This window comes from Chelonoidis abingdonii, chromosome 25 (assembly GCF_003597395.2).
Source record: "Chelonoidis abingdonii isolate Lonesome George chromosome 25, CheloAbing_2.0, whole genome shotgun sequence".
In the NCBI taxonomy this organism is placed as follows: Eukaryota; Metazoa; Chordata; order Testudines; family Testudinidae; genus Chelonoidis; species Chelonoidis abingdonii.
The window spans coordinates 6,797,291-6,817,135 of record NC_133793.1 but is presented as its reverse complement, the minus strand read 5'-3'; the positions used below and the strand labels follow the sequence as shown (position 1 = coordinate 6,817,135).

General features: G+C 47.1%; 2 protein-coding genes across 4 annotated transcripts; both read left to right on the top strand.

Moving 5' to 3' along the window:
* Positions 1-7,177: 7,177 nt before the first annotated feature.
* Positions 7,178-10,895, top strand: CCDC28B (coiled-coil domain containing 28B). The gene is made up of 5 exons (XM_032787818.2): positions 7,178-7,415; positions 7,816-7,985; positions 8,277-8,431; positions 8,687-8,709; positions 9,910-10,895. Exons 1-5 carry the CDS (start codon positions 7,258-7,260, stop codon positions 9,962-9,964), a joined length of 561 nt encoding a protein of 186 aa, XP_032643709.1. The 5' UTR covers positions 7,178-7,257; the 3' UTR covers positions 9,965-10,895.
* An 833-nt stretch (positions 10,896-11,728) lies between these two features.
* Positions 11,729-19,787, top strand: IQCC (IQ motif containing C). Of its 3 annotated transcripts, none has more exons than XM_032787813.2 (5): positions 11,729-11,844; positions 14,384-14,527; positions 15,222-15,564; positions 17,113-17,234; positions 18,758-19,787. In XM_032787813.2, exons 1-5 carry the CDS (start codon positions 11,740-11,742, stop codon positions 18,797-18,799), a joined length of 756 nt encoding a protein of 251 aa, XP_032643704.1. In that variant the 5' UTR covers positions 11,729-11,739; the 3' UTR covers positions 18,800-19,787. The 3 variants fall into 3 exon arrangements, with proteins under 3 accessions (XP_032643704.1, XP_032643703.1, XP_032643705.1); XM_032787812.2 differs by having other exon boundaries at positions 15,219-15,564; XM_032787814.2 differs by lacking the exon at positions 14,384-14,527 and having other exon boundaries at positions 15,219-15,564.
* Positions 19,788-19,845: the final 58 nt, after the last annotated feature.

Here is a 19,845-nt window from a genome sequence, read left to right as displayed (position 1 = left end):
CATTTCCTTACCAAATAAAATGTGGTTCTTTAACTGGACAGTGCACTGTTGCTGCAGCAGGCCTCAGTCACAGCACATGTGTGGTAGTTAAAGGTAAAATTTCATTCCTGTAAATAGCTTGGTGGGAGATCTGCCATGGGAGCACCTACGCAGTTTGCTACCATTTCCTGATAACCATAGTTCAGGCCATCTGGAAGAAGAACATGCCGAAGAGGTAGCTCCTTCGGTTTGATGTACCGTGTGTTACAAGTCGTGTGCGGGAAGGAAAGGGCCTGTGATCTTCATAGAAATGTAAGGCTGAAAGGGACCTCAATAATTCACCCAAGTCCACCCCCTGCGCTGTGGCAGGACCACTGCTCACTGCAGTCTCACACACAGCCCAAGGTTCCCCCCAAAAGGCAGCAGGACCCCTTCCATGCTGCTTTCATCTCCCTACACATGTTCCCTTTTCTGACAGCCTCATCTAAAGCAGTGGCGCCATGAAGGGTCAGCCTGTTCTCTGGACTCCTGTTAGAGAAGGGTTTGTTACAGGCTGAGCCATTGCCGTCTCAAAATCAGAAATATGTTTGGTGAGAATTAAATGGCCGGGCAACCTCCAGATGCCTGCTGGTTTGTAGCCCTCTTTGTTGAGGAATGGAAGGGATGGCTGTGTAAATCATCTGGGACCCACAGGCTTTTACTCAGCTTTTTATGCATCCAAGACAGATACAATGAGTTCTGGGCAATTAATATGTGGGAATCTTTCCAACAATGCCGTGAAAGCCCAGATCCCATCTGCTCTGCATGGATTTAAGGACATTAGACTAGCTGAAATTCTTAGAGCATTTTCTGTGAGGGAATGGGTTGGTCATCTTATCCCTGAGCCAGCAGTCAAATTAGGAAAATGATGGTGCTTTTCCAGACTCCAGACACAAAGCCAGCTTTGCCTGCGTGAATCACCCAGGCAACATCACTCAGGATACGTCTATGCTGCAGATGGAACTTGTGCTAGCTCAGCCCAAGTTAGAGTGCTAAAAGTAACTGTCTACTTCAGTCTTTTTCAGTATGTGTTAACCCCTTAAGAACATAAGAACAGCTATGCTGGGTCAGACCAAAGGTCCATCTAGCCCAGGGGTTCTCAAACTGGGGGTTGGGACCTCTCAGGGGATCATGAGGTTATTACATAGGTTGTCGCGAGCTGTCAACCTTCACCCCAAACCCCACTTGCCTCCAGCATTTATAATGGTGTTAAATATATTTAAAAGGGAGTTTAATTTATTAGGGGGGGTCACACTCAGAGGCTTGCTGTGTGAAAGGGGTTGCCAGTAAAAAAGTTTGAGACCCACTGATCTAGGCCATATCCTGTCTTCCAACAGTGGCCAATGGCAGGTGCTTCAGAGAGAATGAACAGAACAGAACAGGTAATCATCAAGTGATCTATCTCCTGTTGCCCATTCCCTTATGCCTAACAAACTGTTCCATCTTGTATTTAACTGGTTTCAGAGTAGCAGCCGTGTTAAGTCTGTATCTGCAAAAAGAACAGGAGTACTTGTGGCACCTTAGAGACTAACACATTTATTTGAGCATAAGCTTTTGTGGGCTACAGCCCACTTCATCAGATGCATAGAATGGAACATCTAGTAAGGAGATATGTATACACATATGGAGAACATGAAAAGGTGGGAGTTGCCCTATCAACTCTAAGAGGCTAATTAATTAAGATGAGCAATTATCAGCAGGAGAGAAAAAAACTTTTCTAGTGATAATCAAGATGGACCATTTCAGACAGTTTGAAAAGAAGATGTGAGGATACTTAACATGGGGAATAGACACTGAGTACCTTTCCCAGACCTGAAGAAGAGCTCTGTAAGTTGGAAAGCTTGTCTCTTTCACCAACAGAAGTTGGTCCAATAAACCCTCACTCAGCTAGTCTCTCTTAGGGAAATGAGGTAGTTCACACCTCTCTGAATCATTGTTCCAGGCGCTCTGCAGATTTCTCTCTGCTGTAGATATGCTTGGTTCACACGTTTGAGATTTTATTCACAACCATAACAGTTAGAGACTTACTTATTATGATTATTTTATTTTATGTATGAAAGCTGAGATTGTGGAGAACAAGATGACAGATTGAGACAGGTGCCATGCCACTGTCCCACTGCATACTAGCCCATTCTGGGCCCTGTCAGGAGCAATATTTCCCCTCTCTATATCATTACGTGCACCTACCCACTACCTGCGAGGGCCCACAGGCAATTCCTATATGACACAGTGTACAGCAGGGTTTTGCCATCAATGTCAGCAGGAGCAGGAGCCGGAGCCAGATCCATGAGGATGGAAGGTTCAAGAGAAACAGCAGAATCAGTTTTAGCATGGTCAATATTTTAATAATTTTTTCAATATTAAAAGTCTGTTTAAAATCATGATATAAAGGGATGATATTAATGCTACAGCACGTGTAGTAAAGTATTAATAGCTTTCTAGAATAATTTTACCAATACAACATATAACATGGATACTATATATTTTAATATGTAATTTAGTATTATCCTACATCAGTTCAGGGCAACTGCACCTGCATTCCTCCTCTGTGGTCCAGCAGGGCACCCACTCTAGGCTGCCGGCTCCCCAGCTGTGGCCTCTATTGGGTGGAGACCCGTGGTTCTCTCCGTTCTGACCAGGGTATTTCCAGGCTGAACGGTCGCAAGCACGTTTTCGTCTCAAGGTAAAAGCAATACAGACAAAACATAGTAAAGACAATTAAAGAACCTCCACACATGCTAATAAGCTTTCCAGAGATCACCCCAACTCCAACATGGGCTCTGGCTGGCGAGCAGCCCTTCAAATCCCCACACAGGTGTTTTCCAGTGGCTTCAGTTTTGTTGACACCTTTGCTCAGATCAAGATCAGTGGATTGTGGATCGGTGAGTGAGTCCTTTATCCACAAAGGGGTTCTTCAAAGAGACCATGAAAAGGTAATCAGCCAGACAATGGGTCCTTTCCTGGAGGCAAAACTTCCATAAGACAAGTTATTGACTAATTGGAGGAATTATATTAGCATACTACTCCTGCCTCCTAGGGATTTCCCGGGAAACCCACTTAATTTTAAAAGTTCATATTGTTTCAAAAAGTCATTTGAAGTTCCTACCATTTCCCAAGATTTACGTTAGTCATGGCTCATAGGAAAATTACATACAATCCCATAATGACCTATAAACAACTGTATTTTAATACCATCAACACCAAAGGTATTGAATTTAATTCAGTAAGGTTCATCCAGGAGATTGCCCTGTTTGCCACAGTGAACTTTAAATATATGTCTACACAGTATTTTGGACCAAGCCTCCCAGCCTGGGTCAACAGACAGATGACCCCATCCCCCATGCTTCAAAGCCTAAACTCCCTCTCAAACTGAAACTTCAAAGCACTGTCAACACTGGTATTTTTAGTGTTCTAGCACAAGCCCCCCTGGCCCATGTCTTTAGACCCCAGGCTGGGAGGCTCACTCCAAAATGCTATATAGACATTCCTTAAGTGTTAAAAAAATCATGTCAGGCCCCAAAAGTCAGGAGAATAGCTTAATTTTTTAAAATAGTATATGTCGAATTTTGTGCTTTTAGGGGATCACATTTTCAAGCTTTTGTCTGCAGCCAGGAGGGCTAGAAGCTGACTTTTCTTTTACGCTGAGATAATCACATGACTCCCTGAGCTGAGGCTTTAGGAAAAAAAGACCCTATGTTGTGAGACTCAAGATAAAATTGTGAGGCCCAGCAACATCATCTCATTTTAATGAGTCTAGAGGTTTCAATACACATTTCTGCTAAAAGGAAAATTGGAATATATTCCATATAGGAAAAGAAAGGGTGAGAGTGTGACAGAGCAGGGATTCTCAAACTGGGGTTCAGGACCCCTCAGGGGGTTGTGAGGTTATTTCAGGGGGAGGTCAGGAGTTGGCAGCCTCCACCCCCAACCCTGCTTTGCCTCCAGCATTTATAATGGTGTTAAATATATAAAAAAGTGTTTTTAATTGCGGGGGGTCGCACTCAGAGGCTTGCTGTGCGAAAGGGGTCACCAGGAGAAAAGTTTCAGAACCCCTGTGCCAGCTGTGAAGTGACACTGGCAGCACCCCGTGCCTGTGACAGAGATCCTGTCTCACACCAGTTTCCACGCCACTGGAGCTGTTCTAGGTTGCACCCATCTCCCTGACAATGAAATCAGGCAGGAGACCCCAAGGACATGAAATCCAACCGCTGGGCTTGAACTCCGCTCTCATGAAACGGGTGGCAGTCAGCCGCTGCCTCACTGAAGTCAGGGCAGGGGAGAAGTTACAGGGGAAATAAGTCAAAATCTGTCCCTCGTCGTGTGAGTGACCCTAGCTCCGGACAGCTCCCTGCCCTCCCCTTCCCCTTTAAATGCAAATTGTTGCGTGGGCCCGGCTGCTGTTGACACCGAGTCTTGCAGGGCGCTGCGCCGCTGGGAGCAGAACGGGGTCAGTTGCTGTAGCCTCAGTACGGGGGGTTTCACTCAGGTCAGTTTCACCTCTTAGGGCTCTTGGCTTGGCACGGCACGGCACGGCACGGGAAGGGAGGGGTGGTGGAACGGAGGGAGGCCGAACGTTCCGTTTTGGAACGCTGCCCGGCTGCATTGTTGCTCTGCGGATTCTGTTGCGTGCACGGGGCTTGTGCAGCTTTATTCTGCAGCTGCTTCTGCTGTGAGGTTTTGAGAGGGGAACAGGGAGGTTAGAGACCATGGTGCGGGAGTCCTGCAATTTTCTGGGGAGAGGGGAGGGGAGGCTGGTGGTGTCATCTTGATCTCACACTGTGACATTTCTCTTCTCTGGACTTTGGCTCCCCGGGTGCGGCTAATCCCCAGGCTTGTAACGCTAGGGTGGAAATGAAAATAGGGTCTGAATCTGCTAATTGACTGTCCAATGTCTGGGGGATGGAGCTAAATGGAGTGAATATGCTGCTTTTTATTTTTTAAACGAGATACTCTGAAATAACTGTCTGGGTAACTTATGAATCACAGCCATTTTCATACTGAACAAAAGGGATCTGTTTCCACAGCCTAGGACTGGGCTTTGATCAGACCCAGCAGCTAGCCCTTCAGCTGAGGTGCTATTGTACAGAACAATGGGAAATGAGCATGGAGGAAGATTAGCAGGAGCCCTGCTATGTTTTATTAAAGCTTGATCAATGGTGCCGGTATAAAAGTTGGAAGGAACGCCTGTTCTGCTGAGATATAGCCACAGGGCTGGGTTTGGGCTTGTTGGTTCGACCTGCCAAAGTGTTCCCATGCTAAATCTGGTCCTAGAAGCAATCCAGAGTAATTAGGAATCCTAGACTGCAGTAGTGCCTAGAGGCCGTGATTGGGATCTGGGCTCCATTGTGAAAGGAGGCATTGTACAAACACACACAAGCCCTGCGCTGAAATGTACAGTCTCTAAAGAATTAAAGAGAGTTCTGCACTGCTTAGAGTGATGAGATAGAGCCCTCATGTCTTGGTCACAGGTTCAAATCCCATGTCAGCGGTACATTAAAGCTGTCGTCATTCGGTGACCTCCTGTCAGGTGTATGTTTAAAACAAAACAAACCCTTTCAGTTGGAACTAATTAGCCCCTGGCTGATGGTCTTTGCTGAGGCTGGAGATCCAAATAATCTTTCCCTGCCTGATGTGATTCCCCCCCACCCCTCCCCTGCAGACTTGTGGAATGTTGGGATATGTGAATCTTGCCCTGCCCCATCTCTGGGGGGGTGCACAGTTTGCTCCCTGGGGCCCCTTTTGCCTAATTCTTAACAAATAGACAAAATGACTGAGCAGTCTTTCATTTGTTCATTTAAATATAAAATGTTGTTTGTAAATTATACTAACTTGTGCAGGTAAAAAATCACTGCAGGTAATTAATTAAATAGAAATAAACCCAGAGCAAGGGTCATCAACACCCTCATCTAATTCCTCTTGCCTTTAAAAACCCCCAAAATGTCATTGACCCTCTCTTCTTGACCTGGACTCTTACTCTGAGCTTCAGCCTGCTTTTCCAGCCTAGCCTCTTCTGTTTGAATGTAATGGGCCAGATCCCAAGCTGGTGTAAATCAACATAGCTCCATAGATGTCAATGGGCTGGGTGTAAATTGTCCAGCTCCTGACTTCAATGGAGCTATGCTGATTTAGGCCCTCTGAGTATCCATAATAGGAAGACACAATCTGCTGGTTGAGATTATAACTGATCAGTGTTAAATGCTTGCTTGAGAATGTCACTTTTAAAAACCAGGATTTTGATTCTTAAACACGAACATCTTTATACAATGCTTGGAGAAAAATTGAATAGCTGCTTCATTTCTTTGCCCCCACCTCCCTGTCTTGTTAGATATAAAGAGACCCTTGAAATGTACAAATATATTCACACATAGAGTGCATTTTAATATTTTAGGGGACAGATGTAGAAAGAAGAGAAAGTAAAACTTTGGGAAAGGCACCAAGGGGAGGGGGAAAGGGGGAGAGAGAGAGAGAGAGAGACCCAGGGTACGTGCTTGTTTGGATATGTGGGTATCTAAATATTTTTTCTCAAGCCTTGAGAAGCAAATACATCCCCTCAGGCTGTGATCTCATCTGATCTTGTTAAGCAGGGTCAGGCTGGGTAAGTGCAACAGGCCCCGCGCAACATAGTGACTGGTTTGAAAATGATACTGTGGTTACTGCAGCTTGCTGGGGCAGTAACTAGTCAGTGTTCTGTGGCCTGCACTGTACCTTGACAGGAGACCTCCAGTGGTAACGCAGAGGCTGTGGGTGAAAGTAGTATTGACCCCAGTGCCTCAGCATGGTGCTAGGGGTCCTATGCCACCAGGGGGGTGTCCTCTTCTGGGTGAGATGCAAAACCAAAATAGTGACCTTCAGCTCGCATGGACCTAAGAGCAAGAGCCACTACAGGCCTGAGTCTCCCAGCTGAGACCTGCAGCTGAGGTCTGTCATCAGTGGAATGGTCAAGGTCCAAATTTCTCAGTCCAGATTCCGGAGAAAATAATAAAAAAATAAGTAAATTAAAAAGATCTTGGGGGTCTGTTCAAAAGCGTCTGGCAGTCTGGCTTGGCTCGCGGTCCGCTGATTGATTACCCCTGTTGTAGGTGATCCACACGGGAGCAGCTTCTGTCTGCACTTGAATAGCTGAAGCTGGAGAAAGTGGGTGAAAGAGGGGCTTTGTCTCCTTTTACTGCCCAGAGGTTCCTTGCTGCAGTGGGTTACTGAGCCTGCGACTGGCCTCAGCCTGGGGATCGTGTTCTCAAGATGGAAGACAAGAAGAAGAGGAGTCCGAAGCCTGCCTTAGCTCAGCCTGTGTCGTCCAGCGCTCTGCGCAAACTGCCCGTCCCCACCAGCAAAAGCACCACCTTCTCTCTGGGGCTGCCTCATCTGCCCTCCCCAAAGCAACGGGCCAAATTCAAAAGGTCAGTGCTGGGGGCTGGGATGACAAGGAGCCTGCATTACAAATGCTGCATGTCCCCAGTTATTAAACCGGAGATTGCAAGCAACAGAACCACACAGGTCACTCCTGCTTGAGCTACCCAGGGCTCGAGTTGTGCCCAAATGCTCTGCGATGCCGGCCAGGCACTTTTGTGGAAGGTGAAGCAGTGTTCCAGTACCATCACTTACTGCAAATGCCGGGAACACGCTCCAGAAATTGTTTTTTAGGACTGGAGCTGCAGCACTAGCTCCCTTTATCTGTAAATAGCAGGCTGCTGTACTTGCAAAGAACCATGAGCTCCTTGGAAGAACGACAAGGGCTGCATCTCTCGGCATGGAAAAGCCTCCAGCCAATGTTCATGTGGGTTTGTATTTTCTATCTAGGGTGAACAAAGAGAAATCTCGTCTACCTCAGCCTGGGGGCAGTGGGGGCGCAGCACTGGGGGCCCCTCTGCAGCACTCCTTCCTGACCGACGTCTCGGATGTTTATGAGATGGAGGGTGGGCTGCTGAACCTGCTCAATGACTTCCACTTGGGCAGACTGCAGGCCTTTGGTAAGCAGGGGGCAATTCCTCTAAAGGGGGGTTCATCAGCCTGAATGGGGTCCCCAAAGCATCAGTGCCTGGCCCTGGGGTGCTGGGAGCTAGGGCCATCCAGAGCCACCATGGCTGGCACTGGAAGATCTGGCTAATCTGGGAGGCTCCTCTTAGCAGTTGTGTGATGCCTGGGGCAAGCCCAGCCTATCTGTAATGGGAAACCCCAGGAGAGCTGGTTAGGAATCTCTACTGCAAGGGGATGTGTCTTGGTGATTGAGTGTAACCAGGTCCCCCTCCTGGGCGGCACAGGGAAGGAGTGCTCCTTCGAGCAGCTGGAGCACGTCCGGGAGATGCAGGAGAAGCTGGCGCGCCTGCACTTCAGCCTGGATGTCTACGTGGAGGAGCTCTCTGAGGACCAGAAGAAGACGGTGGCAGATAGTAACCTAGATCAGCTGCTGACTAATGTGAGTACCAGAGAGTTCTCTCCTGGTGGGCTAATCCCAGAGTCGTCCCTCGAGAATGCATCCCTGCTCCCTCCAAGCCCCGCACTTAGACCGTGCTGCTCTTAGTGACTAGCGCAACAGGGCCCCGACCCCTTCTGGGGGCTACCACAATACAGATAATGCCCCCTAAGGATCTTCAAAGGCAAAGTAGGGCCCTGTTCCCTTTGTCAGAGCTGCTTGTGCTTGTTCTAATGATGCTTCTGTTTCCCTTTTCAGTTGGAAGAGCTCAGCAACTCCATGTATCCTTCTGCCGGGGCCTATGGGGGCCATGGGATTCTTCAGGGGGCCTGTTCTGTATATGCACAGCTGGGTGACCCCCTCAGGCAGGGAAGGGAGGAGGGAATCCCCTTTGAGACACTTGATCACCACTCTCCAATATCTCCTCAGACCATGGCATTGGATCTGAGATGCCATTAGTAGATGCTAATCATCTTCTGCCAGAGACTCTAGGCAGGGAGCCCTGTAGAGCTTGGAGGCTTCTTGGGAATTGCCAGGGGTTTCAAAGATGCCAGGACTCTGCTGGTGCCAAAGGTTTCCAGGCGAGCCTGTCATGAAGACATCTGTAGGACACCGTTTTAGAGGAAGGGTTGGGTTGGAAGGAGGAGCCTGAGGGTGGGATCTGGAGGTCTGAGTAACATCTCTGAGTGGCACAAGCCATGCTTTGCCCATCAGTGGGCAAGAGGTTAGAGGGAGCCCTAATGCACTGAGACGGAGCAGTGATGGATGTTGGCTGGAATCCACTTCTAAGGGTAACCAGGTGCCACCAATGGAGTGAGTAATGTGGCTGAGTCTATGAAGGAGCTGGATAGCTGTGGGACCAGTTTGAATTAGCATGTGGTACTGGCCACTCTTGGAGACAGAATCCCAGCCAGGGTGGCTCGGTGGTCTGATCCAGTATGGGAAATCCTGCCTCACCGTCTGTGCAGGATAAGAGGGAGAAGAATCTCTTGCTTCAGGTACAAACCATTGCCAAGTCCTACGTTCCTGTGCTGCACAGGCTACCAGCAAGGGTGCCAGAACCTTTGTACAAGTGGGGGCAGGGGCACTGGTGCTGGACTGGTGGGGTTATGGGGCCATGCCCATAACTTTTTAACATGGATGTAGTTTGGGCGGGAGACGGTGGCGTTGCCCCTCCAAACTGCAAGCCTTGGGCAAGCATGGAACGGCCCAGCCCCTGCTAGCACCACTCCATGCCTGCCCAAGGCTTGCAGTTTAGGGGGGCAACACTGCCCCCCACCTCCCCAAACCATGCCCATGTTAAAAAGTGGAGGAGCGATGGCCCCTGGGTTCTCCTGGTTCTGGTGCTGTTGCTACTGGGTACAGAGACTGGCTCAGTTAGAAGGTTTGTGTTAGGAGCTCCAGCCTCTCCTCCCAGGGATCTTGTCAGTGATGAGGCTGCAGCTTGATCAGTTATTCTTCTTCCTTAACATAAAACTCAGCCAAAAGCTGCACTTAGCAGAGAATCCAGACCTGGAGGATGCTGCCACTGCCTAGCTGGCTGCCTGATCCCTCCATAAGCAACAGAGGGCAGCATTGAGGATTCTGGAGCCAAGGGAAAGCTCCACCAGCTTGACTCTCTGTCATGGCCCCTCTGAACTGTACAGAAATGTAGGAGTATAAAAGGAAGGACACCCCTAAGAGAAGGGGTTTTGGGGGTGGGATGGGGGAGGGGCATGTTGTCTAATAATTTTGTATCAAAATCCAGGATTTTTAGAGCATCCAAAAAGGCCAAACACTGTCAAGATAACTTGAAAAGTAAACAAGAAAATCGTAGAGGAAAAATGGGGCATCAGCAGTGCTGGGTTCTCTCTCCTGATCTCTTCCCAGCTCACGATGTGACCTTGGGCAAGTCGCTGCACCTCTCTGTGCCTGAGTTTTTTCTTCCCCCTTCTTTTTAAAAATGGGGTTAATGATACTTGAGCAACCTTGTATAAAGCTTTTTGAGATTCCTGGATAAAAAGTGCCATAGCAAACAAAGCATTGTTAATGGGAGATTGAATCCCACAGCCTGAAAATGAAATGTTCTGTCTGGACCATTTGAGGGGCTGTGAGTGATATGAGTTTGGTGGGTTTCAGTCTGGCTCCTAGTGGACAAACAGCTACATCACAAAGCCTTGCAAAATACCCCAGGCCTTTTGTAGAAATTCTTTCTGTAGGGGCTGGGTAATATTTCCATTCCAACAAGGATAGAAGTGGTGGCTTTGCTAGACCAGACACCAAATGTAAGATGAGAGGAGTTTAAACAACTAACATTTCTACATTTACACACATATCCAGTTTTAAACAGCTAAGCTGCTCCAATTTGACACTGAAGGTGAATAGATGAGTGTATGTTTACATGTCAGAATGTTTTTCTAGTAGTAGAATGTAGCACTAAATAATGAAATTGTAATGTAAATAAACTAGGTGTGGTATTTTGCTGTTTCCCAGCACTTTAATTAATGTGTAAAGAAGGAAAAATGGACGGAAGTTTAAAACAGGAGTGAGTAGCCAGGACTCCTGGGTTCAGTTCCTGCATCTGCCCTAGGCTTGTGATTTTCAGAAGTGACATGGTACTGGGTGTCCAATGTGAGACACCTGCATGATTTCCAAAAAAGGCTGAGCATGTTCCCCCTCCTTTACAATGTCTTGGATTAGGCTCCTAAATAGTGAGGCTTGCTCCTGTTTTGCAAATCTTGTATATTAACCGCTCTCTGCCTCAGTTAGCCCATCTGTAACATGGGGATGAGGATGAATGGAGGAGGCATGAGGGTAAAGCACTGGGAGATACTTTACCACAGACTGAGGCAAAGTTTCCCTTGGAAAGCAGTGGGTTCCGGGCAGGGGTGCACCGAGAATTTTGCTAAGGAGGGGGCCAAGTTACTGGCCCAGCTACCCCAAATCTGAGGGACAGAGTGATGCCCTGTGCTTGGTCACAATACCATTTGCTTGCATTTGGCCTGGCCACCCCTCCAGCCTGCCAGCAGGAATGGGGCTCTGCTGTTACATCACCCAGCTGGTCGGGGGACTTGGGCCCCCTTTTGCCCCTCCAGAGGGTCACTACTTCCAGTGGTTAGGGGTTCAGAGGGGGAGCCCCCAGCCTGCGTGGCACGTGGCCATGGGGCCACTCACTGCCCTTCCCCTGCTGCCCACTGCCAGCCCCGCGTGGGTGGATTTGGGTGGGACCGACAGTAATGGGGCTGCTCCCCGCACGTGACCGCCAGAGGGCAGACGCTGCGGGGCGGGGGCGGGAGGGCGCCCCCCCCTCCCCTGCCTGCTGTCGCCACGCGATGACGCCATCGGTCGGAGCCCGGTTACCAGGCAGCGCCGCACCGGTTCGGTGGGAGATGGCGCCGGAGCAGCAACGGCTGGTGAAGGGGGTGACGAGGCTGCAGGTGAGGCGCGCGGGCGGGGCGGGTATTGGGGATAAGATGGGGCAGGCTCGGGGGGGCGCAGCTGGGGGAGGCCGGGGGGGTGTGTATGCGGGGAGTGGTGCAGCTGGGGAAGGTCTCGGCGAGGTGGGCTGTAGTATCTGAGGAGTGGGGGGTGGTTCTGGGGGGAGGGGGGCTGTATATCTGAGGGAGTGGGGGTGTGCGTCATGGGGCAGATCGGGGGGGAGGGGTGCTGTATATCTGAGGAGTGGGGGGTCGTCTGGGCGATTCGGGGGGGGGGGGGGGGGGGGGGGGCTTTTGGTAGTTTTGAATTTCTGATGGAGTGTGGGGGTGCATCTGGGCCGGTCTGGGGGAGGGCTGTATATCTGAGGAGTGTTGGGGGTGTGCGTCTTGGGGCAGATTTGGGCGGAGAGCTGGTATATCTGAGGATGTGGGGTGCGTCTGGGGCAGATCGGGGAGGTGTAGGGGGCTGTATATCTGAGGAGGTGTGGTGGAGGCATCTGGGGCAGGGATTCTGGGGGGAGGGGGCTGTTAATTCGGGGAGTGTGGGGGTGCGTTGGGCGATCTGGCGGGAGGGGGCTTATATCTGAGGAGTTGGGGTTGATGCATCATGGGGCAGGCCTCGGGGGGCTGTATGATCTGAGAAGTGTGGGGGGTGTCTTGGGGAGGGGGGCTTGTCTGTTATATCTGAAGGTGGGGTGATTGCATTCTTGGGGCAGTGTCTAGGGGGGCTGTGTTTGAGAATTGTGGGGGGTGTCTGTGGGGGAGGGGGGCTGTATGTCTGAGGAGTGGGGGGGGGCATCTGGGGCAGGTCTCGAGGGGGCTGTGTATCTGAGGAGTAGGGTGGTGCATCTGGGGCTAGGGCAGGACCCGGTGGGGATGACTGTATATCTGGGGTGGTACATTCGAGTGTAGACACATCTTGGGGAGACAAGGGACAAAATTCTCTTAATCTATTTCTGCTGCCCCAGCTCCTGCTGTTTCTTGTGCTTATGCTTAGCCCCTGCTGTAAGCGGGTGCAGCACCACTGAAGGCAGTGGTGGGCTGTTCTCTTACTCCAGGGCTGAGTTTGCCCCTCTGCTCTAGTTTCACTGAGAGTATCACAGCTCCTTGGTGCTCCTGTCTTGAGTGTTTTTTCCTGTGTGTTTCATAGAAACAGGCACAATATACAAATAACATTAGGGGCCTTGATCCTGCACAACTGATGTCAGTGGCAAAATTCCCATCCACTTCAAAGTGGACGATTCAGAGTTTGTTTGCAGTTGAAAGTTAATTTGGATTAAGGAAGGGTGTGAATTTAAAGCATAGAAGCCGTTTCTGAGTAGCTCCATGGTATGAGACATTGTAGAAAAGCCCCAATATGGTATGAATATGTCACATGTTCCTTAAAGAGCGGATGCCTTTCTCGGACATTGTCGTCATTGGAGCTTTGCTTATTCTCTCTCTCTCTTTTTTTTTTTTCTTCCCCTCTTCAGATTAATCACTTTCATCTAGAAAGTGACACTGACTAGAAACACAGTGAAACTGATGGGCTGTTTTCCCTGTCTAGCCAGAAGAAATACAAAAATAAACCAACAAGTTGCCTAAGCAGCAACAATAAGTTAGGGCCTGATCCTGCAAATATTCACTACCAGATATAATGCTTATGGCCATGGGTAGTCTATCTGACTTAAGTGGGACTACCGTGGTAGTTAGCATCATGCTTTATAGCGTTTGCAGCATTGGGCCCTAAGATTTTATTAATGATTGTTTCCATTCTAATAATCTAAGATGTTGTGAAGTAATAGTAATGTTAGGAACCATTAGGAAAGAGATAGATAAAACAGAAAATATCATAATGCCACTACATAAACCATTGGTATGCCCACACCTTGAATGTTGCATGTAGTTCGGATCACGTCGTCTGAAAAAAGATATAGCAGAATTGGAAGAGGCCCATAGAAGGACAACAAGAATGACTGGAACAGCGTCCATACAAGGAGAGATTAAAAAGATTAGGATAAGGACAACAAGAATGACTGGAACAGCGTCCATACAAGGAGAGATTAAAAAGATTAGGATTGTTCATCTTTGAAAAGAGCTGAGTAGAGGGGAGGATATGATAGAGGTTTATAAAATCACAAATGGTGTAGAGAAAGTGAACAGGGATGTGTTATTTCACAATAACTAGGGGGTCACTCAAATTAATAGGCAGCAGGTTTAAAACAAACATAAGGAAGTATTTCTTCACACAACACACAGTCAACCTGTGGAACTCGTTGCCATGGGATGGTGTGAAGGCCAAAAGTATAACTGGGGTCAAAAAAGAATTAGATGAGTTAATTGAGAATAGGCCCATCAATGGCCATTAGCCAAGATGGTCAGGGACACAACCCGATGCTCTGGGTAGCCCTACCTCTAATGCCAGAAGCTGGGAGTGAACAACAGGGAATTGCCCTGTTCTGTTTATTCCTTCTGAAGCATCTGCAAATCTTCTCTGTGTTGGGAAATGTGGTCAACCATCTCTATGACTATTTAGGGATCTCTGTCTTATCCTTCGTAGGCCTATGTCAGGGGTTTTCTTGTGAGGAAGAGGTTCCGAAGCTTACAGGAGGACTATGAGAACATGGTAAAGGAGATTGAAGGGGATTTGGGTCCATTGCAGTGGAAAGGACGCTTCATACCAATGCCTGTCTTTCCTCAAAAGGTATGGTCCATTCAGTTCATGGTACGCAGTCACTCCTGGCAAAGGCTAGCATTGCTGATATGATCGGCATGTTCTGTGTGAATAGGGATTTCTTACAAAAAATGGTGTAGCTAAAACAGAATTTAGCACTTCTGCATGTAGCAGGTAGTTTCTGGACTTCATTATCACAATTTTTGCTTGGATTCAAAGTATTGTCTGGCTAAATGCTATAAATGCAGCCATATTGGGGGAAACCTGGTTGTCCTCTGACACAATTAAAGCATTCATCTCACACTGTACACTGACCTAGCCATGTGTTAACCACTTGAATCATGGTTCTGAAGCCTGGAAAGAACAAACTCTCTTCTCCATGACAGACCCCATCTGTCCATAATACAACCAGGCACTATCTGAGACTTGCTCTCTTGTAGTGTTTGAACATGGCTCATGAACAAGCTTTATTAAAAAAAAAAAAAAATGTAGCTTGGAAATAAACTGTTAACTATTTCCCAAACCATGATCATTTAAAACTCTTTTCTGGGCAGAGTGAATTTCTGGAAAGTAGTGAGGAAAGTTATTGGAGCTGGTTACAAACATCTACTAAGCAAGATCATCTTAGCCAGGAAGAGCCTAACCTTGTTGAATTTTTTTATTATGTCCCTCTGTTCATTAACTCTCCTTCATGTTAAACTTCTAAACATTGTTTCTTCAGAAGCAGATGAAAGTAAAGCGATTAATTGATCAAGAGTCTGGATCCAAAGACCATAACAACACGGCTAAAGGGCAGCAAAAGCATTGTCCTCTTGAGACACTAGAACCAGAAAAGGATTGTGACTCTAGGAGTTGCATGAAACCTACAGCCCAGCTTCAAGATGAGCAGATGGTCTCAAGAGGTGAAAGCAAGAGAGTGAAGCAAAATTTAGAGTGTGATGCAGATAAATCCACTGGACAGGACTGCAGTTTATCAGGAAAGAATACGGAATGGAAGAACAATAGCAATGCATCATCTGTATGGAACAACACTGTTCCGGAGATAGGATCTACTGTAGCCAGCCAAGGTAAGAAACAGGAATAGGGATATACATTATAGCCAGCACCTCTGAACCCTTCCAGCATGGCATGTGTAACCTGGCAAAACACTCACCTGCCTGAACTAGATTGTTGGGGAGACAAAAGCCTCAGGAATACAATAGAGAGACTAGAGCAATGAATCTCATCCAAGAGATCACATAAAATGGAGTCTGGGCCCCCTCGCATGAGTTTCCTGTTTAAATAGTATCTCCTCTCCAAGGTCTTGTCTACACTAGGAAATTATCCATTGCAGATATACATTATTTAACTGCAAGGACAAACTAAACTTGGTTCCACACCAGCTCAGAAACCTTGATCAACCCGTTTGGGGCAGGATTCCAGGTTTCTCACCTGGAAACCCCTCTTATCCAAATCCTCCCATTTTCTAAATGTTCTGCTTCCCAGTGAGCGTCAATTGCAGGGAAAAGTACACCCTCTTATCTAAACCTTTGTTTGCGTAAATAAATTCCATGTCACCTCTTCCATTAGCATAGGGGAAGGGAGAGGCCCTTGGTATATTTGAGATCAGATTAAAATTTTTCTGCAAAACTTTGATCGCAAGCAAGCTAGATTTTTCTATTCCAAGCAGCTTTATGCATACCCTTTAAGGTCATAGTCTTGCATGGGCTGCTTAAGTTAGGAACAAGCTTTATGTAGCTCTCCTTTCTTTGTAGGTCCTAGAGACTAACTGCAGATCTTCAAGGTGGGCAATATCTGTGTTATAACCCCTCTGCATATGCACCATGATCAATTATAGAGCAGAGTCTAGGAAATATTGTCTTGGAAAGACTGTAGGCTGTAGCCCTAGAAAACTGTGATAGTCCATCAGGATGGATTTTATTCAAGAGCGTAGGGCTTGTACCCGGAAAAGTGTTTGATTTTTATCCTGTTTGTGGACATGTTTGTTCTGATGTAGTTGAAAGTAGGTTAGTATCCAAGGTCTCTCTTTCTTGATGTAACTGACACAAGAAAATAAACAGCCTCTCATGGAACCAGAAAGTGAATAATACAAATGGATTGGCCCAGCTTTGGCAGCAGTAACCACACAGGAAAATTAACACACTAGCTTCTGTATAGTATAACTCTGCACACCAAGCAAGATTATTGATTGCATTCCCCACATTCTATGAAAGATGCATTAAAGGTAAATTTTCTAAATAGCTTGTTCTGAGTCTGTGTGCACTGGCTTGGATTAACAGTCATGTGTTCTTGGTTACTACAGTGACGATGGCAATATGAGAAGCTAGAATAGTACAAAGTAGAGTTCTGGTTCCAAATGGGGTGACCTGCCTCTCTTTGTTGTAATGGATTGTTGACTTTGAAATCTGTTTGTATGTTAAGGTGGTTAAGTGTTTCACTGCTGATTGTTCTACCAAAACATTCAGTTCCTCTGGGATGGTAGGTGGAATTTGGGAAGAGTATCTCCCACCCCGTCTGGCCTCTGAACACGAGAGGACTAAAGGGAACATGGCTAGGCTATAAAATCAAATAACTGCTTACATAGGATTAACCTCTGTTTTTCCATTTCTGTGCAGAGCTTCCATTCAAGAGCATAAAACAGGAGCTGCCTCAAACTCTTCCCGACCTTCAGTGCTATCGAAATCACTTGGCCATGGAGCTGCTGTGGCTGCAACAAGCTATTGTGAGCCGTAAGAATGTAAGAGCTTGTCCTTGCCTCTTGCTGTGTTCAAAGGTTGGCTTGTCCAGACGAATGTTTGCAAGAGGAATCTTCAGTTAATCACTGTGGTGGGGATTGGATTTCCATTCAGTTACATAAGAGCTTAATCAGATGATGAAGGGGCATTTCTCTTCTCTGGAGGAGATGATAATGCTTAACGCTTGTACAGCACTTTCCATGTGTAAAGATCAGCTAATTAGAGGAAGATATGGCTGAGGTTAGCTATAGGCGTGTTACAAAGACTTCACTGCTCTTCTAGAATGTACTGCAGTCCATATTCTAAACCACACTTGTTCGTCTAGTTTATCGAAATACATTTGTAAGGTAGGGTCTGTTGTTTCTTTATTGTTCTCTTTATTATTCTCTCACTTACATGCTAATCTGTCTTCAGTGCTAATCTCCAGGGATGAGTGTGAATTAGCAAAGATCAGCTAGTAAAGAAATAAGGATAGAATAATGCTTATATTGTACCTTCCATTTCAAGGTCTCAAAGTGCTTTACAGATACGGGTCAGTGTTATCACATCCATTTTATGAATAGGGAAACAAGGCATGGTGAGGTTTGGAGACTTGCCTGAGGTCAGACAGTTAAGTCAGTGGCAGAGCAGAGGTAGAATACAGGAATACTGACTCTCCTGGAAGTCCTTTGCTTCAACCACTAGACCTCTACCTCAGTTTCCCTTCCTTTCCTACCAAGATGTGCATACAGAATTCTGTGTTTTCCCTGCAACAGTGGATGGGATTAATAATGCAGTCATCAGTGTGTTTCTTAGTAAGAGTTCCTGCTGCTGAAGGACACTGAAGGTTGACAATCTTACACCATAACCTACTCTGAAACAATTAAATGTGGAGGATGTTGTCTAAAATGCCTGTTACTCTGCTAGGCACCTCAACACCGGTAAACCTGGCGCGCTGGGGCTTATTTCTAACTATAGGCACAAAGGGGGAGAGATTTCTAATTGCCTAAACCTAGGACTGAGGGTGAGGTATTCCTGACTTTTGTTCCTGACTTGCTGTGGGACCTTGCAATTTGTGCCTCAGGTTCTGTGTCTATAAAATGGGGATTTAGGATCTTCACCTATCGTGTGCGTGCATGTGCACACACGGGTTGTGTGGGCACGCCCAGAGGGTGTGCATGCATGCTCAGCTTAATTACGTTTGTAAAGTGCTTGGTTGCGTGTGACTATTGCTGTGTGTATACTTATCAACATCCCTCTGCTCTGTCCACTTGCTCCTCTTGCGAATAGGCAACGTCCAAAGGACAGATCCTTTGCATATTAGAGCACTTTGCCTGGCCATGAGCAAGTAGCCAGCAGAGGGAGGAAGATGCCTAAATCTAGCCCTACAAGCCTCAGTTGCATTCCTTTCAATGTTTAAGGATTTCTCACCACATATGAGAACTCCAGTGGTAGCTGGGTAACCTGCAGAGACAGGTGCTTCTCTGGTTTCAAGTCTAGCAGGATTTAAGCAATATCATCATTTGATTTCCTTTTTGTCTTGTAGTATTTGATCCTGAAACAAAGGCTGGGGACTCCTGAGCGATAGGAAACTGTTTCAGGGGGATGCAGAGTATGCTCACCTTGTTATGGAGGAGCAGCATTCTCTGGGACTAGCTGGACTGTGTCCGATCCACTGCAGGAGAGGAATCATCATGTGAGCTGCCTGGGAAAGCGCTAGCTCCACTGTGGCATAGACGTTTCTTATGGTTAACTTGTTACTTCCACTGGGACCTTATTTGTCACATTCATCTGAATAAGAGTTAGCTACAGTGAAGAGGTTTATTTTTCAACTTGAAAACTCTTGGTGAAGTCACATGTTCAATATCTGCCCCATGCTAAAGAGGAGATTATATGTACTGAAGGGGTTATTACCCAGCCCTCATCCAGAAGAACTCCATTTCTGCTGACTGAGCCTGAGAGGGAAATTGCAGCCAGACTGATTTTTTTGTTTTATGTACTTTTCTTTAAAAGATTAGTTGATAATTTGTGGCTGAACTGAGTGGCAGGGAAGCAGCCTGGTGCTTTGAACACCAGGAATGGGCTCCCCTCCACGGAGCAGGAATGGCTTTTTGTTGTCAGCTTGCTGAGCCATGTATTTGGAAAGAGTCTGTCTCCCACATACCATGACTCTGTTCCCATGACTTGGAGATCCCAAAATACTCCATGGCCAAACCCTGCAGACTTCACTGCGGCAGAACGCCGGCTGAGCGAGAACCACAAGGGTTTGGCCCAGTGTGTATGGAATGTATTATATAACCAGATGCATTTCCTAGTTGGCTTTGTTGACTGTTTTGTTCTAAAGGGCAACCCATGATCATCAGAAAGGGGACTTTCCCCATGGCACGGTTGATCCCTATCCCACACCTGTAACACTTTGTGAGTGCAGATGCTGTAGGTTCTGTCTCTTTCCATGTGCAGTCATACACATGTTTAATGTACAGTCCGGAACCATTCCAATGAAAGCCTGTGTCAGTTCCTGAACATACTCATTTGTTCCTCATTTTTGTTTTTGAATAAAGTATTGTCTCTCCCCAGATTTGTCTCTGCCATTGGCTGGGCCATGTCTTGATCCCGCCACCTAGCACAGACGCT